The 25,719-nt window shown below is 52.2% G+C and overlaps 1 protein-coding gene across 1 annotated transcript; it reads left to right on the top strand.

Annotated features, from left to right (window-relative positions):
* On the top strand, positions 1-25,396 carry LOC309665239 (XK-related protein 6-like; the record flags this gene model as incomplete). Its single annotated transcript, XM_082471424.1, has 4 exons — positions 1-71; positions 2,153-2,349; positions 3,554-3,604; positions 24,432-25,396. The coding sequence occupies 4 exons, from the start codon at positions 1-3 to the stop codon at positions 25,394-25,396; spliced, it is 1,284 nt and encodes a 427-aa protein (XP_082327550.1).
* Between the last annotated feature and the right edge of the window lie 323 nt (positions 25,397-25,719).

Below are 25,719 nucleotides of genomic sequence, written 5' to 3'. Positions count from 1 at the left end.
ATGGTTCAGGTGGGCTGCTTTGTGTCCCGATGCCCGCTCTGGGGGACCCTGGCCCACTCGTTCCTCCGTGGGTGCAGTACACGATTAGCGCACAGGAGGGAGGCCCACTGTTTGGACCTGGAGAGGAGCATCAATTACAGTTTTAAATTATTTTGCAAATGTATGTTTTTGCGTCTTTGCCTCTAAAGCATGGGCTTCTCTAACGTCATGCAAGGTTCTTGGGCAACACCCACTTCTCCGTTTGCTCCCAGGGGACGGGGGGGTATAGAGCCCCTCCCTGTGAGCCTCTCAGAAATTCGGTGTAAACGTGGGCATGAGCTGCCTTCGCCGTGTTGTGACAGTGCCGTCCTGCAGGACTCCGAGCCCTGGGGGACAGGAGTCTTCCTTCTGCATCCACAGGCACAGGGAGATGGCGTGAACACAGACAAGCTCAGGTGTCCATGAGAGACAGAGAAGACACGAGAAGGGGGGGGGCGGGGAGAGAGACCGGGCGGTGGGACAGGAGGGGCGGGCAAGACCCCATGAGCCGAGGGAGGCGGCTCGGATTTTATTCTGAACGTGATGGGAAGCCATGGGAGTGTTGAAAGAAGGTGGTGACGTGATTGCATTTGTGATTTTCACAAAGCACCTTGGCTGCTGTGCAAAGAATGGGTTGTTCTGGGGCAAGAGTGGACCCTGGGAGACAAGTTAGGAGGCTTCTGCTTCGATCCAGGAGAGAGGGGTGGTGGCGGGGACCAGGCTGGCGGTGGTGATGGGGACAGAGAGAAGGGACCGTCCAGCAGCCCCAAGTGGGCCCCTGACGGTGCTTGAGAACAGTGGGGACTCTGTAGGGGGTCAACGATGCTCTCAACCTCTGTGATTCCGGCTCGGCGGTTTAAAAGACACAGTGATATACATTCCCAGGGGACGGCCAGGGACGCAAGTGTGGTTCTGTCCTGTTGTCTGTGACCTCAGTTTATGGTGCATATTCTTGATCCTAACTAGGCCCGCAAAGCTGTGCTTTCTGAACCTTGCTTTTGTCCCGGCGCTGCCGGCTCCTCTGGGCCTGGCCTGGCCCCAGAGACGGCTGGCTGGCTTGGATGCTACCTTCCATCCTCCCCTTGACTGTGGCTTGGAGACAAGCTTCCAAAGTTTAGGTGAAAGTGAGGCAGGCCTGGGGGCTTTCTCACGTGGACCTGGATACATGCCCAGCACGCGGATTATCTCCCTAATCTTCCCACCAGCCTTGTGATGCTGCGATTCTGCTGTGTGAACGACGAGTAACGAGGACACAGAGTTGGGTAATTCGTCCAAGGTCCCACAGTGAGCAGATGACAGAGCCGGGATTTGAACCCAGAGCCTGTGCCCTCCGCCTGTACCTGCTTCCTTTGCCCCTTGTCCCTCCCGGGTGGAGTGGGGTCAGTGGTTTGTGTGACTGAGTCCTGGGCTGCACCTGGATGGAGGCTCCATTACAGGCCGTCCCTAGCGTAGAGGGACGGGGGCTCCGCTGCAGGCCGTCCCTGGCGTAGAGGGACGGAGGCTCTGTTGCAGGCCGTCCCTAGTGTAGAGGGGGGCACGCACGAGCTTTGCTGTCCAACAGCCTGGGGCCGGCTCCTGGTTGCTCCGCCATCCAGGTCTGGAGCCTGTGCAAGTGAGTCCCGCCTGTCTGTCCTATGTGGGAACTACACCTGCCTGTCACCTGGGACCCAGGCAACACGCAGTAGCCAGCCAGCCAGTGATACTTAGTAGGAGCTTCATAAATGCTAATTCCCTTCCCTCCTCCTCCAGAGAGGTGAAAACCCTGCAGGAAGGTTCCCCCTGGGACCCTGAACTTCAGCCAGCCCACCTGCCCCCTGAGCTCACCTGTGATGCTTCCCTGGCAGGCCTGTGAGATCACCTGGTCCCACTCTTCCATTTCCTATTTTACAGATGAGCAAAGTGAGGCCAGGGAGGGGACAACTTGCCTTGGACCCGTTCCCTGGCCTGCCCCCACCCCACCCCACCCCGAAGCCTCAGCACCCTGTCTGTGGTCCGGCAGAACCCCTGGAGCTGGTCCAAGCACCCGGAAAACCTCAGCGCCAAGGAGGGGATGCTGGTCTGTGGGGACGGCCTGACCCTCCGACAGCTCCCAGGCCGACCCACGCTCTCTGTGTTCTGTCCCGTCTCTCGGCAGGTATATCCGCACCATGTACCTGGGGATTCAGAGCCAGCGGCAGAAGGAACACCAGCGACGCTTCTACTGGGCTATGATGTACGAATATGCAGACGTTAACATGCTGCGCCTCCTGGAGACCTTCCTGGAAAGCGCCCCCCAACTGGTGCTACAGCTCTGCATAATGATCCAGAAGAGCCGCGCCGAGACGCTGCCCTGTGAGTCCCGTCCCCTTCCCCGGGGCTGGGGGCGTCGCCCGTCCTGATCCCCGCTGCCCTGTGAGTCCCCTCCCCTTCCCCGGGGCTGGGGGCGTCGCCCGTCCTGATCCCCGAGTCCTCACTCCCGCTGCGCCCCTGCGTGCGAGCCTGCCCCGCCGTCATGTGAGCAGAACAGAGCCGGGTCTCGGTGTCCCTGGAGCAGCAGGGCGGAGGGCCCTAGTCTCCCAGTCCGGGGGGAGAGGCCCCTTGTCTTGGCGCTGGCCTGAGCCACGGTGTTTGCACATATGCGGGATGGGGAAGATGCCTTAGGACAGCACGTGCCCAAGAGGCTAAATCATGTCAGGCGGCGTTAGTAGTTTTAGATGTTTTTAAGCTGTGGTGCTCTTGCTTCAAACCCATGTATAAAATGTAGAAGCCCCACTTATAAAACAGGCTCAAGTAGCTCTGTTCTAGCTAGATGGGGATGGGGGTCCAGAGCCCAGCGTACCCCGCCCACTGGCCGCACCTCCCCACTCCTGGCCCCTGTGGCCCCAGATGGTCTCTGAGCGCCCAGGCCCCGGTCCGGACAGCACTGGTCTCCACAGCAGCGGGAAACCTCTGGGGGCCACCTGGCTGCCCAGGAAGACCTTTCCACATTGGCCTCCTCTGGTCAAGGTGGAGTCTCACCCCAGGTCGCCAGCGTCAGGGCAGACCCCAGGTCAGACCAGCCTGCAAATGTCATCGTCGTGTCAGAGCCTATTTCAGCAGGGCTGGAGCTCCAGCAAGGGAGAAGGTCTAGGGTGAGGAGGGGCTGGAGATCACAACACTTGGGGGACCCTGGGGACATTTTGCCTGGGGAACACTTGAGCTATGTGAATCTCAACATTTGAAGGGATGTCAGGGAAGGATGATCGTTCCAAAGGGTCTGGAGGGAGCTACAGGGAGACCGTTATCGATTCTACATGTGGGAGACGTTTCGAACAGCAGGAGCCATCCAGCGATGGAAAGAATGTCTCAGGAAGTAGAGAGTTTCCCGTCATGAGGAATATTCAAGCAGAGCTGTTGCTGCAGGGACTCAGCCCAGAGGTTCCTGACTCGAGAGGGCTTGAGCATGTGTGATCCGGAGCAGCAAGGCAGCTGGGGCAGAGAGTCTGTTCTCCACGCCCACCTCTCCCTGGCCAGTGGGACCTGCTGGCCTCCTGGGTCCTCACCTCTGGGCCCACAGCTCCCCAGCTGCTCCAGCGGGCCCTGGGTGCCACCAAGTTCACGAGCACCTGTAGGGGGCTCTCCAGCGGGACACCCCCTTGCCCCACGTGGGCCCAAGCTCTGGCCTTTCATTGAACTGCTATGCCTCTTTGATGTAACGGGGGAGATGACAACCGTACCTAATTTTGGGGGGATGCAATGATATACGGCACGTAGAACACTTTGTTAAACTGTCCAGCTCTGCAGGCATCTAAGGGGGTGTGTTTCGCATTGCCAGGGAAGTGGCGTGGGCAGGCTCCCCCATCTTCCACCCCGTGAGTCATGCTGCCCCCGCTGCCTTGCTGAGCCCACTCTTTCTGTGATCACTGCTCAGGTTATAAACGCAGAGAGGCTGGATGTGAAGTCCCCAGAGAGGAAACTCGAGGGGCAGCCGATGTTGCTTCCTAGGGGTCCTCCTGACATGGGAGCCCAGGCGGCCCAGGTCAGCAAAGGCTAAGGGGCCGCTGAGCAAGCCTTTGTGAGCAGGGGCCTGGGAGTGACAGGAGCGAGGTTACTTCGGCCTGGGCAAGCACTCCCTGGCCCTTCTGCCCACACGCCCGTCTTTTCATGCCAGCAGCTCAGAGGTTGGGGGAGCGCTTCCCCACGTGTTTGGTGAGTGGAACAGTTATTCCTCGAAATAGACTTTCACAGTTAAATACATTTGGGGACCGCTGGGCCCGACAGAGGTCAGTGGCAATCTTTGCTGTTGGGTTGTGAGTCTCCAGGATGAGGGTCTGCAGGGCTGGCTGGGGTGATGGGAAGGAAGGAAACCGGCCGTCACTGTCATGGAGCATAGACTGTAAGCTCTTGGCATGTTCCTTTTTTTTTTTTTTTTTTTGATTCTAACCCTTTATTTTATTTATTTATGTATTTTGGGGGCACATCGTGCGGCATATGAGATCTTAGTTCCCCAACCAGGGATTGAACCCATGCCCGCTGCAGTGGAAGCACGAAGTCTTAACCACTGGAGCCAGAGAAGTCCCATGTTCCCTTTCTTAACTTCTAGAATATCTGCTCATCCCTGGACCCTTGTGTTATGGTGATAGATGCCTTCCCTCTCTTTTCCCATAAAAAGCTGCATGAAATGTATGCCCTTTAAAGAAAACCAGTTTAAATATTAGAAATTGGAGGAGAGGAGAGAAAGTCTGTGAACTTGGAAGGGACGTGTTGGCGACATGGACTCTGTGAGTTCTTAGAGGGCGGTGGCCTGGAAAGATGGGGCGACTCCGCCTGCTGCTTGACAGCTGTGTGACCTTCAGCAAGTTACCGAGCCTTTCTGTTCCTCAGTTTTCTCGTTTCTGAAATGGGGATAGTATTGGTACCTACCACAGAGGGTTGTTCTGAGCATTTTTGACGTGATGAATGTCAAGGGCCTCGGGCCGCCTCTGGCCATTTTGAGGTTGGTGATGGTCGAGCTTTTACTGCAGATACACTTTCTGAATTGGACCACGAGTTACTAGTGAGATCATGGCTAACTGGCCTTGTTTGGTGGGCTTTTGGTGACACCTGTCCACTCTATACCGTTAATGCTAGTAGATGGTTAGAAAGATCACTATTGCTGTAATAGGTGAGTTTTCCATGGATCTTGCCCAATGCCAACCTCTTCCACTTTTGCTACTTTTGCCAGCTATCCACCTTTTATTCCTCTTTTATCACTGGGTTAGCAGTACAGTATTTGGCCTGCAAGATGGATTTGTATCCAATTTACCCACAAAACCAGACTCAAGTCAAAATACAATATTGGGTTAGCCAAAAAGTTCGTTCGGGTTTTTCCGCAACACCTTAAGGAATCTTACGTAAAAACCCGAACGAACTTTTTGGCCAACCCAATAGTAATAGTAATAATAAATCATGGAAATCTTATGCTAGAGTCATTTGGGTACTTCAGTGGGGTCTTCCTTAAATCTGGTGTCTTGAAAGTTTAAATAAAGATATAAAAGGGGCATGTTATCTGATACGCCATTTACACTGGTAGTGAGCCTTTTGTCTGCTGAAAGCTTCACGAGGCTTCTAGGCTGTGACAGAGTTTGGAAAGCGGTCCTGAATAGTGGGAAAAGCCCGACAGAGCGCCGTATAAATTCCACCTCCGCCATTTATTGGCTTTACGACACGGGGCAAGTTGATTTCCTAACTGGGCTTCTTCGTCTGTAAAGTGGGCATAATAGCTACTTTTGCGTGGTTGTGAAGGTCTAACAAGCTGCACTTACCCCTCTACAGCACCTTGGCTGGCGTGTTATGGGTACTTGATACAGTCTGCCATTCAGTAAGATGCATTAAGCCAGGAGCCATACTACGTGCTGAGGGTAACAGGGAACATAACAGATGTGGTCCAGGCCCTCATGAATCTTCCATTCTCTCTTGGGAGACATAACGGAAACAGCTAGACAGCTAGCACGCTGTGGGAAGTGCTTTAAGCAAACAAACAGGGTGCCAAGACCACAGTACATGGGGTGGGGTGTGGAGAGAGCTTATTTGGGCAGGAATGTCAGAGAAAGCCTCTACAGAGAGTTGACATTTCGGCTGAGTATAAACACTGAGGAGGAGCCAGCTATGGGAGAAGCAGATACAGCCTTCCAGGCAGAGGGAACGGCATATATAAAGGCCCTGAGATAGGAAACGCCTGGCTTGTTCTAGAAAATGAAAGGACTCAGCATAGTTGGAGGTTGGCGGTCTGGGGAAGGAGAGTGATGTGGGGAGGATGGAGAGGAAGGCAGAGGCCTGACAGCTTGGGTTTATACCAAGTGCCGCGGGGAGGGTTATGTAGGAAATCTTTTAAAGAAGAGTCCCTTTCCTGCTGTGCAGGGAGGAAAACAAGAGCTGAGCCAGGAACGCCGGTTAGAGGCAGCGGTGGAGGTCCAGGGGTGAAATGATGGGGTTGGAGTGTTTGGGAGTGGAAGCCAAGTGCACGGATTGGAGGCCTGCTCTGGAGCGGAAATCAACAAGACTTAGCAGGCCTGGTGCAGGCAGTGATAGAAGGAGGGCTGGGGGTTTCTAACAGGGTATGTTGAGGTGGAGGGCACTCTACGGGGATTGGGTTTGGGGGATTGGGTCAAGAGTTAGTAGCTCTGTCACCTTTCCTGGCTTTTTGGGTTTTCTGACTCTTCCACGTGAACATTGGCGGGGTGGGCGAGCGCCACTGGCTACACCCACACAGCACCTGAGCCTGCCTTTTTGGGTTGAGCTCACCGTGAGGAGCTATCCTCCTTACAGGGCTCTGAAGACCACTCGCCCGTGGCCTCACGACCCCACTTGTCAGGCACCTGCTCTGCTGTAGGCAAGATGCTGTGTCAGGAATGGGTTTGCAAATATACCTACCCTTCGGTAGGTGTTCTTAAACACCAAGCCCTTAAGCATTGGTTTTCTTTTAAACAAACGTTGAGCTGTAAGATCCAAATAGGCCTCTGTCTCTCCATCCCTTTGGTGTTAACCTCCCTAATCGTTTTCTTCTTTCTTAACCTCACTTGTCACCTCCTCTTACATCAGAAGCCCACCAGTGGCGTGTACCTTAGCTTCACATTTGCTCCTTTCTCCAGCAAGAGAGCGCTGCAGAGAGGCAGGTGTTCATCCAGTTTCTCTGCTCCCGTCTGTACCTTTTTCTTCAGCTGCCACCCCAGGAGCTCTTCCTCTTTTCCCGAGTGAGGACGGAAGTCATCCCAAGGAAGGATCAGCTCCCTCTCCGGGCTTCCTCTCCGGATCAGGTTTCCATTTTGCGTGAGGACTAGGCTTCCAGGTTCCGGTTCTCAGGGGAGCGGAGACCAGGGTCTGCTTCTTGGCTATGGGGTTGGTTAAACGGCCCTCCCTGCCTTCCCCTCCCCGAAGTGAAGGACGTCCATGTCTGTCCCCTGGGGAGATTTCTTTTCTCTAACGTGAAAAATGCTGTCCTGTCTCTCCAGTCCCGCTCGTATGGACATTAGCTGTTACCCTCCAAGTCTGGGACACAAAAGTTGGCTACTTGATCATTTAGGATTTTGGTTACACTTAGGTGAAGCTGCCACCCAGGAAGTGATGGTTATCTGGTTGTGCGGCCCGTGACCACAGATTTGTGTTCTACACCAGACCTGTGAATTTCCTACTCACTTTCCTCATTACCAAGAAGTAAAATTTGTTATTGAAACAGCCCTTTCACTGCATCGAACACCATTAGATAATGAATCACCTTGTGCAGAGTTACGGGGGGTTTCAGTGCCCCCCGATCCCCTGCTGTGTGAGCCACCGCCTGACTCAACCCTGGTGGAGTAGCCCCCTTCTCCCTGACTCCCCCTGGCCCTCACCCCCGCCCCGTGCTGAGCTGGAGCCGCTAGCTCTGAGAGATGCTCTGGGCTTTCAGACCAGGTTGGTACCAAGATCTTCCAGCCTCCGATCTCAGCTCCAGGCTGCTCGTGCTGTTTCTCGGTCTTAGCCTCCAGGATAGATAAAGGAGAAGATGTGCACTTCCCTTTTCAGGCTCTTCCCCTGGCTGTCTTGCATCTTCACCCGTAACTGCAGTGAAGAGGGACACGCCTTCCTTTTCCCCCCAGAACACAGACTCGGCCTCTTGCGTTTCCCCGGGGGATGAACTCTCCCCAGCTCTGTTTCTGTCTCCTTCTGAGAAGCTGCCCCTCCTTCTTGCCCATCAGATACCCGCTTGGCGTCTACACACAGGGTGCCCTGAACAGCCAGCTCAAGCTCACAGTGCTGCTTCAGCTCCCAGTGGCTTCTTGTCAAACGGAACATCAAAACCTCACACTTTTAAACAGAATTTGCAAGGATATTAAACAGAGACATCACTTTTGGTGCATCAGTGTAGTTTGACTCTGCATCCAATTCTGAGGCCTTTTGGCTGAGGTTGCCCTAACAACAGGCAAGAGAAAAAGAGAGGAGGGTTCTTTTATTTAAATTGTGATAAGAACACAATGTAAGATCTACCCTCTTAACAAATTTTAAGTGTAAAAGAAAATGCAGTATGTACAAATGAGGGAGAGTTCTTAAAGCAGCAGAAAACGTTTGAGAAAGGTAGGCTAAATCAATTTCACTACAATTAACACAGATGAAATAACAATCGGCCACCTGAAAATGTCTGTGCATGAAATGTTGGGACAAAGAGGGACATCAAGGCAGGCTGACCAGTGGGGCTTCTCAGGGGAGGCTCCGAGTACTGCCGGTTCAGAAGCCTGAGCCGTAACTGTAACGGGGCCACTTATTCAGTAACTATTTATTAAGCACCTACTATGCACCAAGCATGGTTCTAGGCGCTGGGGACAGATATGAGCAATAAACAAAACAGACAGAAAGCCCTGCTCTCATGGAGCTTGCATTTCTTGTAGGGAGAGACAGATAACGAACAAAACAACTATTAGAAAATGGTAAGTACTCAGCAGAGCTCTAAAGCTGGGAAGAGAGAGGGGCGGGGGAGCAGAGCCGTGTCAGCCTTCAATAGGGCTGCAGGAAGGTCTCCCAGTCTTCAATAGGGTGGCAGGAAGGGGACCTCTGAGCAAAGATATGAAGGAGGGAGGGAGCCAGCCCACAGATCTCTGGAGGTGAGTGTACCAGAGGAGGGAACAGCCAAGGGCAAGGCCTTGGGCTAAGAAAGTGACTCCTGTGTTTGGGGAGCAGCCAGGAGGCTGGGAAGGTGGGTGTGTCATGCCTGGGCTCAGCCCTGCCCCGGGGGTCCTGCCAGCAGAGCATCTCTTCCTCTTCTGCTTTGTTAAAAATATTTAAACCACTTTATTGAGATCCACTTTACATACCATAAAATTCACCCACTTGAAGTGTACGATTCAACGGCTGTTAGTGTATCTGCGGAGTTGTCACCATTACCACAGCCAATCTCAGAACAGTTTCTTTGCCCCACAGAGACACGTCACCCTTCTTAGATTTGCTCTCCTGTCTCCCACCCCCCAACTTTCCTGCATAGGGAGGCGGGCAGCTGAAGGAGCCCTGGGTCCTGAGTCCACTGTGCTAGAACGTGGCAAGGGATGCTGGGAAAATCTCTCCCATCTCATCTCTGAGCCTGAGTAATGTGAGTGAGGGCAGGAGGGACTCCTGAAGTCCTTTCAGTCTGGCAGGCTGTGACTCTAAGGAAGAGAAAAGGGGGGGAATCTGAGCAAGAATCGGACAGGAGCAATGTTTAATTATTAGGCTAGACATTCACATTAGAGGCAATCGCAAACTCAAGGCCTCGTGGGAACTCCCAGCTCCAGGAAAGACGGCAATTAAATGATCTTCAAAAGATCTTTTCTATTTCTTAAGATTTCCAAGGAAAGAAGGCCTACAGATTTCATGAATGATGTCTTCCTGTGTCACACGTCTCTCACTCCTGGGAAGTGGGTGGAATGGAAGAGACCCTGAGAAGGAAATGTGGGGGGGAGTCCCTGTAAGCTGTTCTCCTTCCTTTCTGAGCCTCACCTTTTTCATCTGTAAAAATAAAAAAGGGATCCTTTCCATTCTAGACACAGTTGGAGGCGTTAGGTGGGTCAGGACAGCAAGAGGAGCCCTAGGGGTGAGGCAGTCACTCCATGGCCAACCTGGGGTGAGGTTTGGGTCTGATGCTGACCAGCGGAGAGCTGAGTCCTCTCTCAATTCCAGGCCCTCTTGTGCGTTCAGACCCCACGTGCCCCAGGCTGCCAGACCCTGGGGTTCAGGAGCCTGCCCGCTGTAATACCTGCCCACCTGTGACCGCATGTGCCCGCTGTAATACCTGCCCACCTGTGACCGCATGTGCCCGCTGTAATACCTGCCCACCTGTGACCGCGTGGAGCCCATGCCCACCTCCTGCTGTTCTTGGAGACCCCGTCATTCCCTTCACCCGCCCACCCTGCCCCAGTAATAACCAAGTACTTTGAGGCCTTCTCTGCTTGTCCCTCCGGTAGTCTCCTGAGACTGTCACCTAGAAGAAACGGTGCTGCCTCCTGTTTTGAGTGGTAGAATGCTCCTGGTGTGGATCTGGCTTCACACTCTGATTTGCACTTAGAAGCTGCATCAGTCCCATAAGGCCCTTAACCTCTTAGAGCCTCGGGGTTCTCATTTGTAAACCATGGATCGTAACTCCTGCCTCAGAGGGGTTTTGTCAGGAGCAAGTGCAATACATTTGTTTGTGTCACAAAGGAGGCCCCCCGGCAATCGCCCGGCCGAGGCCCGCATTGCTGCCCTGCTCAGCGAGGCTCTGCTGGGCGACGTCACCTGCTCGGCAGCTCTGCTTCCTTCCCCAGGCTGCTCGCCTGAGCTGCCGTGGAGCTCCACAGCGGTCTGGGAGCCCTCCCCAGCCTCCTGACACAGTCCCTTCCAGGGCTCCAGGGGCCGCTCCTCCTGGCTAACCAGGCCAGGACCGTGGAGAGTGCTGGTTCTAGCCCAGCACAGTGCCGAGGGCGCAGCAGCGGCTGGGAGGTCAGCCTGCGATGTCCAGTCTCGCGCCTCTGTCCCCCCCGTTTCTCCCGCTTCTCCCTCCCCCCCACCCTTCAGTCCCTCGTGCAGGAGTGGGCGGTGCCCCTGCCCTTGGCCCAAGCCCTTCTTCTCCCAGGATTTCTCTTGTGGTGGTCAGATCGTGCGGGGACCTGTCAGGGAGACGCAGAGCCGGTTGGCTGGAAGAGCAGTTCGCGGGGGAGGAGGGGGGATGTGACAGGAGAAAAGGTGGGAACTCCAGCTGTGGGCGCCGGCTTCTAGCCACCCCCCTTGCCCGTTAATTTGGCTGGGATCTCTGACGCAGCACTTAACCTCTCTGAGCCTCGGTTTCTCCTGTTTAAGTTGGGAATAATCGTACCTGCCCTCATCTACTCAGAGGGGATGGGTGGGGACCCTGTGAGATTAGAGGGGAAGCCACCTGGGGACTAGGGGTAAGGGTTACACATGCGGTTACTTTGTGTCTCGGGTGAGGGAATGACTTTGGGGTTTAGATTAAATTACATCATTGTTGCTTAGAATCCCAGCAGGCCCCTCCTCTCCCCCCCACTTACAAACCTGGAATCCCAGGGCCCTGCAAGGTGAGACTGAGCTGAAGATGCTCTTGCCCCGGCCGCAGGCCTGCTTCTCTCTTGGGAGGGCATGATTGCATGAGAAAATCAGTTAGGTTAGGCCTTTGTCAAAATAGTATAGGGAAGTCTGACGGTCAGCGATAATACATCACACAGGCTCCCTGAGACACATCTGCACTGAGCACGCCTGGCCCTGCGCTAGCCTCTGGGGGAACAGAGGTGAGCCAGGCAGGCGGGTCTCTGCCCTTCGTGTGGGAGACAGGCGATAACAAGTAACACATGAATAATACCATTTCAAATATAATTGAGTCTATATATGTGTGTATGGGGGAATAGAACATGTAGGCACATCTTTAGTGCTATAGAATACTGTATATGTACACTCTATATATTCACTATGTATGTACATTGTACTATATACATTCTCTGTCTCTGTCTCTCTCTTTCCCTATATATACACTATATATATATATATATATATATATATATATATATATATATATATATAGTATGTAAATACATCAAAGATGTACATATATCAAATATATATTGAATATTCCAAATCCATGTTTTTACGCATGGGTCACAAACAATAAACTAAGGCCCAGTCTGCTTGTACCAAAGCCCATGCTTTCCAGGGCATCTCACGGCCTCTGTTAAAATGCAGTCAGTCTGGGAGCATCAGGGCATTGAGACTGGTTGGCTGTTTGCTCCTCAATGAGGGTGGATTTACTGGAACTTTCCAGGGATAGCAGACGGATTTCTTCACAGTGTGCTTCAGGCCCACCAGGATCCAGGCATCCGCGAGGCTTGTGCCAGACCAGCTGAGTGGCTGACATTTGTTCTATACTCTCTAAAGTTTGCCTTTATCTAGCTGGCTGTGAAGATAGTATTTTGACAGCTCTGACAGCATCTTAGAAAGAAGAGGCAACCGAGTCAGAGGGCTGGATTTAGCTTTCCTCCTGCCTGGTCCTTTAAATACCAGTATTTGACCTTGAAGCTCCTTGAGAGGGGGCCTGTTGCCTTCCCCCGTGTTCCCAGAGTGACCGTCAACTCATGGTCAGCTGCTCAGAAGGGCCTCATTGTCCGGGTATCAGACCGCAGAGATGCTGTTCTCATGGCCTCTCCCAAGGTCACTGGTCTGCGCCCCAAGGGCCTCTTTCAGGATATTGAGCACTTCTCAGGAGGAACTCTAGAAAGCCTGAATCTCCAGCTGTTTGACACGTGCAGGTTCACAGTTTGTTTTTAACTTGAGAACATTGAGGAAATAGGAATAGGAACCCCATCACAGGGTTTCTCCTTCTCAGCACTAGTATATCTGGGGCCAAATCATTCTTTGCTGTGTATTGTATTGGGGAGCTATCCTGTGCTCTGCAGAATATTTACCAGCATCCCTGGTTCCTACCCACTAGATGCCCATAGCGCCCTCACCCCGAGCTGTGACAACCAAGAAAGTCTGCCAGATGTCCCGGGGGCGGGGGGCGATGGGGGAACGTAACATTCCCATTGAGGACCTTTGCCCTGCTATTAAATGGGTGATTGTGGGTGGTGTTGGCTGAATATGGCCCCTCAGGATGTCCACTTCCTAATTCCCTGAGCCTATACGTGGCACTTTATGCAAAAAGGACTATGCAGATGTGATTAATTTAAGGATTTTGTGATGGGAGATTATTCTGGATTATCCAGTTGTATCTGATATAATCAGAGGGGTCCTTATAAGACAGAGACAAAGGATCGGAGGGACAGAAGGCGATGTGACAAATGGAAGAGAGTTGAAGATGCTATGCTGCTGGCTTTGAAGAGGAAGGAAGGGGCCGTGAGCCAAGGGATGCAGGGAATGCAGCTCTGGACGCTGGAAAAGGCAAGGAAACAGATTTTCTCCTGGAGCCTCCAGAGTGAGCCCAAACCTGTGACACCTTGGATTGGGACCAATAAAACCCATTTCAGACTCTGACTTCCGAACTGTCAGATAATAAATCTGTGCTGTTTTAAGCCACTAAATTTGACATAATTCGTTACAGCAGCCATAGGACACTGATATAGCGGGGAAGGTGGCTTTCTTTAAGCAATTGAAGCTAGCTGTTTACAAGATGTGGTCAGGGCATCAACAGCATGGTTATCTGGGATTTGCATTTGTGACATTGCTTGGGAAAGTGTATCTGTGCAGGTGACACATTTGTTGGGTGACAACTCTGCACCAGGCATGGGGATTACAGGAATGGATAAGCCAGTTTTTCTACCCTCAAGAATAAATGTTAGTTCTGTCCTCAGGGAAGTCACAGTTAAGGGAGAAAGACCAACAGTCAGCAGAAAATGTGACTATAAAATAGTGGCCATCGAAGAGAAACGCACAGGATGATGTGGAGAGCGCAGAGGTGGTACCAGTGCATTCTGGGGGAGTCAGAAGGGGGTCCCAGGAGGAGAAGATGCTGACCTCAGCCCTGGAGGATGAACAGGGAAGGGGAGAGGGGTGACACGAGCAAGGGCCAAGGGGCTTGAGACAACATAGCGTGCGTATGGGGGTCCGTATCTCTACTCATACCCGCTCATACGTGGGCGTTGTACTTTGCCAAGTGCCAGGTACTGAGCTAAACCCTTGAATAGCCATTTCTCTTTTGGTCCTTACAGTAACCTCATGAAGAGCACTCAGTTACTGTTGACTTTTTACAGGTGAGCAAACAGGCATGATGCCCAGCATTACTTGACAGCAGGGTGGCAGAATCTAGCCTGGTTCCAGAGCACACACTCAGAACCACGGTACTCTCCTGCCTCTGTGAGTGGGTTAATATCACTAGATCCTGACCACGGGCCTGGGAGCAGGGCCCAGACACAGAGGTCTTGGGCACCGTGAGTGGGAGCTTGGATTTGAGCCCATGGGACAAGGGAATTACTGGAGGCTTTAGCCTTGTAACCCCAGGCCATGGGGGACTTTGGAGCTGGAGATACTGGGTTTGAAGCTCCCTCTCCAACAGTTTGCTAATGTTGTAACTGTTTTTTTTTTTAATTTACCATTCATTCTTATATTTATTTATTTATTTTTGGCTGTGTTGGGTCTTCGTTTCTGTGCGAGGGCTTTCTCTAGTTGCTGCGAGCGGGGGCCACTCTTCATCGTGGTGAGCGGGCCTCTCACCGCCGCAGCCTCTCTTGTTGCGGAGCACAGGCTCCAGACACGCAGGCTCAGTAGTTGTGGCTCACAGGCTCAGTTGCTCTGCGGCATGTGGGATCTTCCCAGACCAGGGCTCAAACCCGTGTCCCCTGCATTAGCAGGCAGACTCTCAACCACTGTGCCACCAGGGAAGCCCTGTTGTAACTGTTTTAAAAGACAGGTTTTGTTGTTATTGAGGCATCTCAAGGGCAACAGATCAGGAGACAACTGCCATTGAAAAGATCGTTTGTTACTCACAGATCCCAAGAGGAGAGGGCATGCCACACCATGGGGTGGGGGGCCACCTGGGGAAGCACCAGGGTCCATCAACAGGCAGAGGGAGTGAAGGGAAGATGTGGGCAAGAGCCTTTATTGTGGTTTCCCAGGGAAGGAATGAGTGAGGCAGGGGAAGCAGGCTTAGGATAGGCTAGTCTGAACAATTTCAGGAGGCTCTGGGGCACAGCGCTGTCCCTAGTTGTCTGGTACCTGGCCCTGGGGTGATTAGAACAGGGGGATAGTGGCCCAGAGTGTCAGAGCCCAGTAAAGGAGGTGTGCGTTCTGGACTGGTTGTTTTGCATATGAAAAGCACTTGTGGTTTGCTCTTTTGAGGAATTTGCTAAACCTGGGAGGGGCGGTCCCTCCAGGATCAGCAAGACCCCAAAAGGCAAACCATCAGAATAAAAGGACATGGGCTTCCCTGGTGGCGCAGCGGTTGAGAATCTGCCTGCCAATGCAGGGGAAACGGGTTCGAGCCCTGGTCTGGGAAGATCCCACATGCCGCAGAGCAACTAGGCCCGTGAGCCACAATTACTGAGCCTGCGCATCTGGAGCTTGTGCTCCGCAACAAGAGAGGCCACGACAGTGAGAGGCCCGCGCACCGCGATGAAGAGTGGCCCCCGCTTGCCGCAACTAGAGAAAGCCCTTGCACAGAAACGAAGACCGAACACAGCCAAAAATAAATATAAATAAATAAAAATTAAAAAAAAAAAAGCTTTTAAAAAAAAAAACTTAAAAAAAAAGAATAAAAGGACATGCTTCCTGCAGTAACTAGACAAATCCTTTTACCTCTCCGCGCCTCGGTCTCCTCTCCTATAAAATGGGACACCAGAGTAGACACTTCAGGGGATTATTGTCAGGATTAAACGAAAGAACTGATGCAAAGTATCTGGCATAATGCCTGATGCATTGGGAACGTTCATTGAATGTTATTCCTCTTCGTCTCCGTCTTGTACCCTCAAGGTTTTCTTCTAAAGGACACAGGCCTAAATGGAGGCTCCCGGGGAATTCCACTTCCCCGCCTTTGGGGAAAACGGCGGGAGGGAGGATGGCTGGTGGGTCACAGACCCCTTTCCCTATGGGCCCCTTTGAGAATCAGAGGACAGCTGTGGACTGTCACGTGAGAAAAATACCCACACGGTTTTGCACATAGTTTCAGAAGGACCTGACCAATTGCTGTGCTGCCCTTGGGGGCTCACATGCATCACGGTACGTACGAACTTAAGGAAAAAGGGAACAAGTAAGAGAGAAAGTGTATGGAGATGGTGGGAGATGCTAAGGTGGGAAATTAAGCCTGGAAGGTGGGGCAGGCATTGGGGGTTGCAGGTTTCAGTGTGCTGGCCAGCGATGGCCAGGCTGAGAGGCCGAGCTCTGGTAAAGGCCTTAGTGAGGTGACACTTGGGGACCTGGGGAAGGGCCCCCAAGGCGGAGGACAGAGCCAGCGCACATGCCCTGCGGCGGGACTATGCCCGGAGCACATGGGACAGAGGGGGAGCGAGGAGCTGGTGTGAGGTGACCTTGGAGCAGGAAGGGGCTGTCTCATGTAGGGCCCAGGATGAAGGCCTGGTGCCGTGAGGCAGACTTAGGTTTGAGGCCATTGGAGAAGGGAAGCGGTGAAGGGCGTGAGTGGGGACTCGACGGCATACACTTGTAACTCCAGGCAGTGTCACGAGGGGCCCTATAGGCCTTATAAGGACCATGGCATTAACCCTGAGCAAAGCCGTGTGTCAGTAGGAGAGGCTGGCCGTGCCGGGGTTAGAGGCCAGGACCATTTCCCTGGCTTAAAACAACTTTGGTTCATGTCTTGCTGTTGCGCGTCTATCACAGGTCACCGCGGCGGGGGTGAGGGAGCGTGCCCTTCCTCCTGGATGTGACACACACATGCTTCTGCTCATGTGTCAGTGGCTGGGACAGGTCACAGGCACAGCTCAGTTCAGCAGGGCAGGAAGGCGTATCCTCCCCGGGAAAAGGTTGAAAGTCAGGCACCGTTGACAGGCTGCCATGCCTGGGAGGCCACGAGGAGAGACACACCTCAGCTTAGTCACTTCGGCGGAATTGCGAGTGGCCTGTCGGGACGAGGGTGGATGCAGGGAAACCCACTAGGAGGTCCTCCCAACAATCTGGGCAAGAGGGATGAAAAAGAGGTGTCACCACCTCTGCACTTACTGGCAGGCTCAGGGAGGGCCCTCCAGGGTGGGTCCTCGGCTTTGCAGGCCTACACATCGGCCATCGGTGCTCACAGAGATGATCGGAGGGGCTCGATAACCAAATTGATAAGAAATTGATGTATAAACCTGAATGCTAATTCCTTCACTTATGTATGGGGATGGGAAGACATACCTTTCCAGTGATTCAAAAGAGAATCTGAGTTTTGGAGTTAGGTAGCCTGTGTTCAAATCCCGGTTCTGTGATTTCTTAACTACTTGATATGGAAAAGTGGCTTAGACTGTGAGCCTTCATCTCCGCATCTTAAAATCAGCCTCAGATGCATTTATAGGGAAGAATGATCTGGTTAATGGGTGTCACAGCATAGAGTCTGGGCCAAGGTAGCTGTTCAGTAAAGGGGGTATTATTGTTATTGAAACTTATTAGAGATTAGCAGGTGACATAATGAGCCTGAATTCAGAGCCAATAAAGAGATTTGTCACAGAAACCATGGTAAGACAATGCTCTGTAACAGAGACTACTGCTGTAGTGGCCAGATTTGAATTCTGTCCCCCTTGGACCGTCTCCCTGATGTTAAGGAGCATTTTCTTCAGCCAGGGTATGGTATAATTTCTCAGATGTCAGCTTTCCTGAATTATTCCAATCCTCCCTTCCTTCCTATGTTTACACCACGCCACTCTGACTGGCCTTGGGTTTTTTCAGATTGCCTCAGCTACCGGTGTGTCTGTCCCGAGGGTTACATCCACAGTGATGGATGCCATCTTTTATTTTGACCCTTCCTAAAGGTCAGCCTGGAAATGTCAGGAGTGTCTTAAGGTGACCCCATGTGGTAACCTCACGTGGGGATCACAGTCTCTCCAAATACAGAAATGGGACTAAAATGAATATGTCAGTGCTTGCAAAAGTCTACTGCTCGAAGAAGACTGTTAGACCTTAAATTATTTACTGTGGATGTATTTTCAGTGTAAGTTGAAAAAGGAGATTGATTTCTTCGTTGCTGCCACATCAGACTTACAGAATATAATTCTGACTGATCGCCAGGCAGTGCATCTGATTTGCCTAGAAGTGTGGAGTAGGAACGTGGAGGAGAACATTATGAGGCTCTTCTAATTTGCAACAGTGTTCAGCAAGCTTAAGCGGTATGCTGGTAAATGCTTAACAACCAGTTCTTAGCAGGGTTGGAGGGAACCCTAATTTGTAGCATTTGCCAATTTCTGTGGTGTAAATATTCCCACCACACCTATTTCAGGCCTCTCACATGACATCAGCCAGCCCACAAAATTCCTGCCAATTTGACAATTGGATCTCGGAAACCAGGATGACCGGCCCCAGCCCATAGACCGCGAGTGAGGAGTGAGATAATCCCAGGGGTCGGTGGTCACACTCTTGCTTACTCCTGTGTAACCTTGGCCAAGTTACTTGACGTCTCTGAGCCTCGTTCACAGACGGCATCCTTGAGGCTGGTTTCCTTTCCCTGGTGGCCCGGGTAGGAAAGTACCTTTGTATCATCACTCCCGTGCTGTGTCTCCTGGGTGGAGGCTAGTACAGGAGACAGGCAGTGATGCTTAGAGACCTGTGACCGCAGCTGCCTTATCTTCTTCTGAGAGCATTTCTAAGCACAGACGGGGCTTTTTAAAAATGTAGGAAGATGGGGGAAGTTTGATGGGTGGAAAGAGAAGAATTGCCCGTCTAATAGGAACTCAATCTGGAGAAAATAGACAATGGAAATTAGACGAGCAGGTGGTGGAGTTCCCCCAAACCTTAGCTTCAGTGGTAAGGAGGGAGGAGGTGAGGGCTGAGAGAGGCAGATGTTGACCTTGACGTGTGGATAGACAAATAGCAACTTGAGCCTGTTTCTTGGTTTGGGGAATCTCTGGGGGACCCGCCCATGGGGGTACAATGCCATATAAATTAGGTGAGTCAGAACGGGAGTATGGCCACATCCACATCTCTTAAATTCAGATTCAGTCTCCTCATCTGTAAAATGAGGATAACAGCCCAGCAGGGAAAGGATGCCATAACTGGGGACTAGCTAATGCTCAAGTGTGAAAGACAGAGTAGATCCAAATGACAGATGTCAGAGTCAGGGGGAGGTGCATGGACCCAGTCCTCTGAATGCCACAGGAACTGGTCGTCAACCTCACCGAGAGCTCTCGGTTGTGACCCGGGGGTCAGGAGTGAAGGGAGGTGGGAGAGTTAAGGGAGCAAGGAGGTTACCCTCGAGAAGGTTGGAGAAGAGACGGGAGAGGTGGGATCTCATGGCAGAGGGTGCAGGGTCCAGGGAGCTGTTCTTGGTAAGCTGGCGGCACTTGCCCGTGGAGACACGCTGATAGAAAGGAGCTGGGAGCTAGGAGTCTGCACCGCTGACTCTTCCTGGCCCTGCTCCGCTCTGCTCAGTGCCCCATCCAGTGCCTCTTCCTTGAGTGTTTTCCAGTGTGTGATTTAGCAGTGGGACCAGAAGGGAGCTCTTTGTGGCGGAAGGGAGAACAGGGCAGCTGGTGACAGGGCCGGGCATTCACCACCCCCGCTCTGGGAAACAAAGTCCAGCAGTGGACCCCACTCACCCTGGCTCACAAGCAGCCTTGGGGCCAATCCAGGCGCTCCTGCGGCTTCTCAGAGACTCCTTGAACCCGCATACAGCGTTCTCCCGGCGAGACTCTCTTGCGATTTGGTTTCTCCTCAAGTCCCCTTTCTGGCTCCCATTCACTGGCCCCCAGTGCCGCTCTGCGCTGGTCCATCCGGGTCATGGCCCTGCTTCTTCTTGCCGGACTACAGCCTCCCTACCTCACCCTGATGACGGCCCTCCTGCAGCCCTGGTCCCTTCCACGGCATCACACCTTTCCTCCTGTCCCTCCACTTCATCTGCTCCCCACCCCTCTCTGATTTTAGGGTCCCGACCTTCCCCCGGACACCCTGTCACTCTGCTTCTCACGTGGTGGGACATCCACACTCATTTTTTGCTTTGTTCCCCAACTGGCAACAATTCAACTGACAGTGACCCTTGGATATTGCAGGGACACCACCAAATTGGTGGTGATGGTGACTTCCCAGAGGACTGCCCCTCCTTGGTCAAGGGCCTCCAACTGCAGGCTGCGGCCCCTCATGCTCTGCTCCGTTGGTCATAAGGTGTGGACATCCTGTTTCTGGAAACCTTAGCCCCCGGGTCTGGTGATCAGATCCCCAAGGCCCCTGTCCCAAGCCTTTCTCAGGGGGTGGCCCCCACGAGGCTCTGACTTAGTGACTTCCCAGATGGTGGGGCTGAACTTGGGTCACCCATTGGGCCAGCTGCAATCCCCCCTTCCTGGTCTGCAGCAGGAAAAGCGAGCAAGCCGTGAAGGTCACTGCCCAGAACTCGTCACAGCCGAACGTGGAGTGTTTTACAATTTCCAGTCTGATCTTTGCAATGCAGAAAATGATGGAGCTGTAAGTGAGAGGAATCATAAACGTGCCCAGGCCTGTCTGAGAATTTCACTGGGGGCCGCGAGGCTGTTTCCACAGCCAGTTGCTGTGGTCTTGGGGTCTTGGCCAGGATAATGCATTGACTTTTGGGTTGACCTCGGGCCAGACAGAAATCTTCCAAGTGAGCCACTGCAGGAGGAAAACGCTGCACTTCCTCCCTCTGTAATAATATACGCTGCAGGCCTTTGAAGATTAATCACTTAACAGAGGGAAAGTGATCTCAGTTAATTCTGCTGGAGTCATCTCTTTCTTTGTGGCTTGAATGTTACTTTCCTGAGGAAGGTGGAAGAGAATTCAAATTTGGTTTTTAGCTCCATAATCAGGGGCCTCTCTCAGATACCTGTAGGTACTACACCTCCCGTCCACTCTTGGCCAAAGATTCAAATCCTTTACACTCAGAGTGCCCAGTCCCTTCTAAGGCCAAATCTGGAGGGTCCATTAGTACAGTGACCACTTTCAAGGCCATGGAGTCTGAGTTTGAATTCCAATTCTACTTCTTGATAGAAATACGATTTTTGAAAAATATCTTGTTCATCCAAAAAACGGAATTGGAACTCTGTATTAGTTTGCTAGGGCTGCTGTAATAAAGTATCACAGAGTAGGTGGCGAAAACAACAGAAATTTATTGTCTCACAGCTCTGGAGGCTGGAAGTCCAAGATCCAGTGTCGGCAGGGTTGATTTCTCCTGAGGCTCCTCTCCTTGACTTGCAAACGGCCGTCTTCTTGCTGTGTCCTCGTGTGGTCTTTCCTCTGTGAGCACATCCCAGGCATCTCTGTGGGCCCAAATGATCTGTTCTCATAAGGACAATAGTCATTAGGGTGGATTGGGGCCACGCTAATGATCTCATGTTACCTTAATTGCCTCTTTAAAGGCCCTATCTCCAAATGCAGTCACATAGTAAGGTCCTGGGGGTTAGGGCTTCAGCATAAGAATGTGGGGGTGGGAGAGGTGGGGACATCGCCCGTAACAAGTGCCTACATCACAGAGTTCTTGTAAATAAGGTACATGCTCAGTGAATCATGGTGTGTGGTTTCTCTGGGGTAGCCTCTGTTTCCTGTTGGATGAATGGGTTTGAAGTGGGTGGTCTGTGAAGCTCCAGAGGATATAATGTTTGGCGACCTACAACTTCAGCATGTCAGGAACAGATGAGGCAGAGAGGTAAGACGGGGGCTGAACATCAGCCAGCCCACAGGCCCCCGGCTGAGTGTCAGCTCTCAGTCCTCCATGTGACTGTCTCCTGAGCCCCCCTTGTAATTTAGCAGTGATGTCTTATGACATTTGGGGAACATTCATACCACATCCTAGGGAGAGCTTCCAGAAGTGCTGACCATGGACCGAGGCAGTGTGTGGGTCGGCTCAGAGGGGAGTGATTTCTGCAATACCCTGAAACCACAGGAACGGATCTGGAAGTGGCGTAGGTGACCCAGAAGATAGATTGACAATGAAGGATTGGATTTCGCTTCACCAATGCGGTCAGTGGACGTTTGAATTCCTGTTTGCTCATTTTGGGCATGGATGGGGCTACCATCACAGCACACCGAACAATGAAATCAGGACGGTGACAGCAGAGGGGCTGTCCTGCTTCTGCAGCCCAAGTTTGTTGAAGAGCACACTCAGAGTTAGACTGGATTAGACCACGCTTCGGCAAAAGCTAACTTCTTACTTCACGAGCTTGTGCTTTTCTGCAAACAGGGGAAGTAATACCTTTTGCTTTATTAGAAGAAACAGAAAAATCAAGCCTTCTTTCCATTCAGCTGCTGTAGAGCTCCCCCTCATCACTGAGGGTCGGTAGCACCTCTGAGATGTATCACTTTTAGCATCAAGAAATGGGTTCACCAGGAGAGGGGTAATGTCACAAGGAAGCTTTCCGAGGATGCTCCAGTGTTGGTAATAAGCCTGGCCCAGACGATCAGGATGACTGCACATTTCCTGCCGTCCAGAAACCCATAGCCTAAACCACGTGACTCCCAAGGGAACCCATGCCCCTCCCTGCCCCAGCCGCAAAAGAACACCAGCACAGGAGGCTCTGCAAGGTTAGCGTAGCCACTGTGACATGGTCGCAAGAGACCACGTGGCTTCAGCAGAGGCTGGTGGAAACGCCCTGTGTGTACAAAGGGCAAAGCAGGATACACATAAGTTTTGTGTTCAGAACTTTCCAGAAAAGTGAGAGGAAAATCATCAGGTGTTTTCAAGATTGGCTTCTATGGAGAAATTGGGATTGTTTCTTCCCTGTTTATTTTCCACATTGGCCGTGATTATTGCAAAAGCAACACATACTCATTGTCACAGTTAACCTTCCAGGCTTTTTCTGTGCTCTGCCAACACACTGGTTTTTGGCATCAGACTCTGATGTTCTGCAAGCTGCAAACCGGTGCATCTCCCTGAAATGTTGGAAGGGAGGTGCCCCGTGGGATGGGTGGGGAAGGACAAATGCGTGGGGCGGGGAGGAGGGAGTGACAGAGGACTTTGATCCTTCACTGAGGTTCAAGTGGAGACGTGAGGAGGGGCCGGGGAAAGACCAACGGAAGGCTGGAGCTCTGGGCCAGCTTCATGGGTCTCTTGCTGAATGAGGCTCCTGGATCTGACCTTTGGGCTTAAGAGAGAAAACGACCAGGTCACTTTGACGTCAGCCCGGAAGAACGCCGTAGGGGAATCGTACTCTGGGGTGAAGGTGGGGAATTTGATTAGGAGATGGTGGCCCTTGGGGTAATATTCAGGACTCCAGCTGAATTTAGCCACATTTAATTCTGAAATTTTGGGAGAGAAGAAAAACAAAAGAGGCGCTAGATGGACTGAGTGGAGATAATGCTTGAAGGAGCAGAGGGGCAAGGGAGTCTTGCCCCAGAGGAGGTGGTATGATGATGCCTGACTCATGATTGCCTGCTCATGGGTGGATTTGGAGAGACTCCAGCCACTGTTTATTGTGTTTAGATTGACGGAGTTACAAATATCACATAGGCAGCGTCATAAATAAAATTGCTCTACCGTCCCTTGGGATCAGACACATTCACTTGCTCGTTGAGGAGACATGTAGGTAATGACGTGCAGAGGCCTTGGAAAGCTCACCAGGCTAGGGAGGGGAAAGGCATCCCCAAAGCCCAAGTTACACGGCTCATTGCAGGACAGAAGCAGAGAAGGACAGGGCCTCACCAGTCAAGACCTCAGGGAACCTTGAACAGTGGCTGATTGGAGAAGGCAACAAGGGCTGTGGGGAGACCACGAGAGACAAGAGTGAATGAGAAGGCAGTCAGAGAAACACAGGCTCTCCCCGGGTCCTTGATCAGGGTGGCCTTAGGGAGTGGATGGGGAAATGCCAGATAGAAGAAGATCCCCTTAAGGGCTCCTTGGCCTTGAGTGAGCTGACGAGAAGGTGAAGGGTGACTCCAAAGCCTTCTCAAAGTAGAACAGTTGTGCAGCTTGGGGCAGTTAGTAAGCTCTCGGTCTTCACAATCGGTGATGCCTTCTACTGGCTGCTCTGAGAGCACAGCCTGGTAGTGACAAGGACACCGACCCCGCCGTGAGCTTATGATCTCTTACAATAGAACACATGGGGTCCCTCCCACAGCAGAGGTGGTGAGCCAGCACAGAGGTCTTGGCTCTCCAGCCCCTTGGCAAAGCACGCCAACCTCAGCTTCACTCTTGAGCCGTGGATGTCCAGAAGTTCTGGACTGGGTCGTTGACACTGAAGCTAGATTTCACCAGCTGTCAGCTTAGGGGGCAGACATGGCCTCCAAGTTCGGGTCCTGAGTTTGTGTTTCTTTCTCCCTCCTCCTTTAGATCGTGGTGTGTGTGGGCGTCTCCTCGGCTGGCAGCCCTGCTGTGAGGTCCACGGTTTTGACTGTGTGGGTTTGTGTCTTTCCGGCAGGTGTCTCCTCTGTGACTTCCCTGATGTCCCTGGCTTGGGTGCTAGCCTCCTATCACAAGCTGCTGCGGGACTCCAGGGACGACAAGAAGAGTATGAGCTACAGAGGGGCCGTCATCCACCTCTTCTGGCGCCTCTTCACCATCTCATCCAGAGTTCTCTCTTTTGCCCTCTTTGCTTCCATCTTCCAGCTCTACTTCGGGATCTTCGTGGTGGTTCACTGGTGCGCCATGGCCTTCTGGGTCATCCATGGCGGAACAGACTTCTGCATGTCCAAGTGGGAGGAGATCCTCTTCAACATGGTGGTAGGGATTGTGTACATTTTCTGCTGGTTTAACGTCAAGGAAGGGCGGACTCGATATCGAATGTTTGCATATTATACGATAGTCTTGACCGAGAATGCTGCCTTGACGTTCCTTTGGTATTTTTACAGAGACCCGGAGACCACTGACTCCTTTGCGGTGCCAGCACTGTGTTGTGTCTTTATTAGCTTTGTGGCTGGGATTGCAGTGATGCTCTTATATTATGGTGTGCTGCATCCCACGGGGCCGCGAGCTAAGATCTTGGTCAGCTCCTGTTGTGCCGAGCTGCTCTGGGGCATCCCTTTGCCCCCCGATGTTGAGCCCATGGCGCCTCAGACCCCTGGGTACCGGGGGACCCAGGTCACGCCTACCAGAGCCGTAACGGAACAACAGGAGGATCTCACGGCTGACACTTGCTTGCCCGTTTTCCAAGTGAGACCCATGGGGCCCTCTACCCCGTTGGGGCGTCCTTACCACCCAGAAGGGCCCCTCATTAAGATTGACATGCCAAGAAAGAGATACCCAGCTTGGGATGCTCATTTTGTAGACAGGAGGTTGAGAAGGACTATTAACATTCTGCAGTATGTCACCCCCGCCGCGGTAGGCATTCGGTATCGAGATGGACCGCTCCTTTACGAGTTGCTACAGTATGAGTCTTCACTCTAAGAGCATCTTGACCCAAGTTGAGAAGGGGACCTTAAGTTTGGTTTGCGGTAAACACCGCTTGCAAGAAATATAACTCCTCCCTTCCCCCAATACACAGAACTACCACCACCACTACCACCACCACCAATGCTACAAAAAAAAAAAAAGAAAATAAGTCACAACCCCTTCAGATAAGCTTTCTTTCCAGTCGCTGTATGTATACAAAGATATTCTCTATGTTTTGTAAGTAAAAACAAAAAGAAAACCTTTCTTTTGTTTTTTACACATAAGTAACAGTATTGAAAAAAATCCCACACTATGGTTCATAAGGTGGAGAAGGAGGA

This window comes from Balaenoptera physalus (assembly GCF_965194825.1).
Source record: "Balaenoptera physalus genome assembly, chromosome: 7".
NCBI lineage: Eukaryota > Metazoa > Chordata > Mammalia > Artiodactyla > Balaenopteridae > Balaenoptera > Balaenoptera physalus.
Note: the sequence above shows the minus strand (reverse complement) of the source record. Positions and strands in the feature narration are given on the sequence as shown.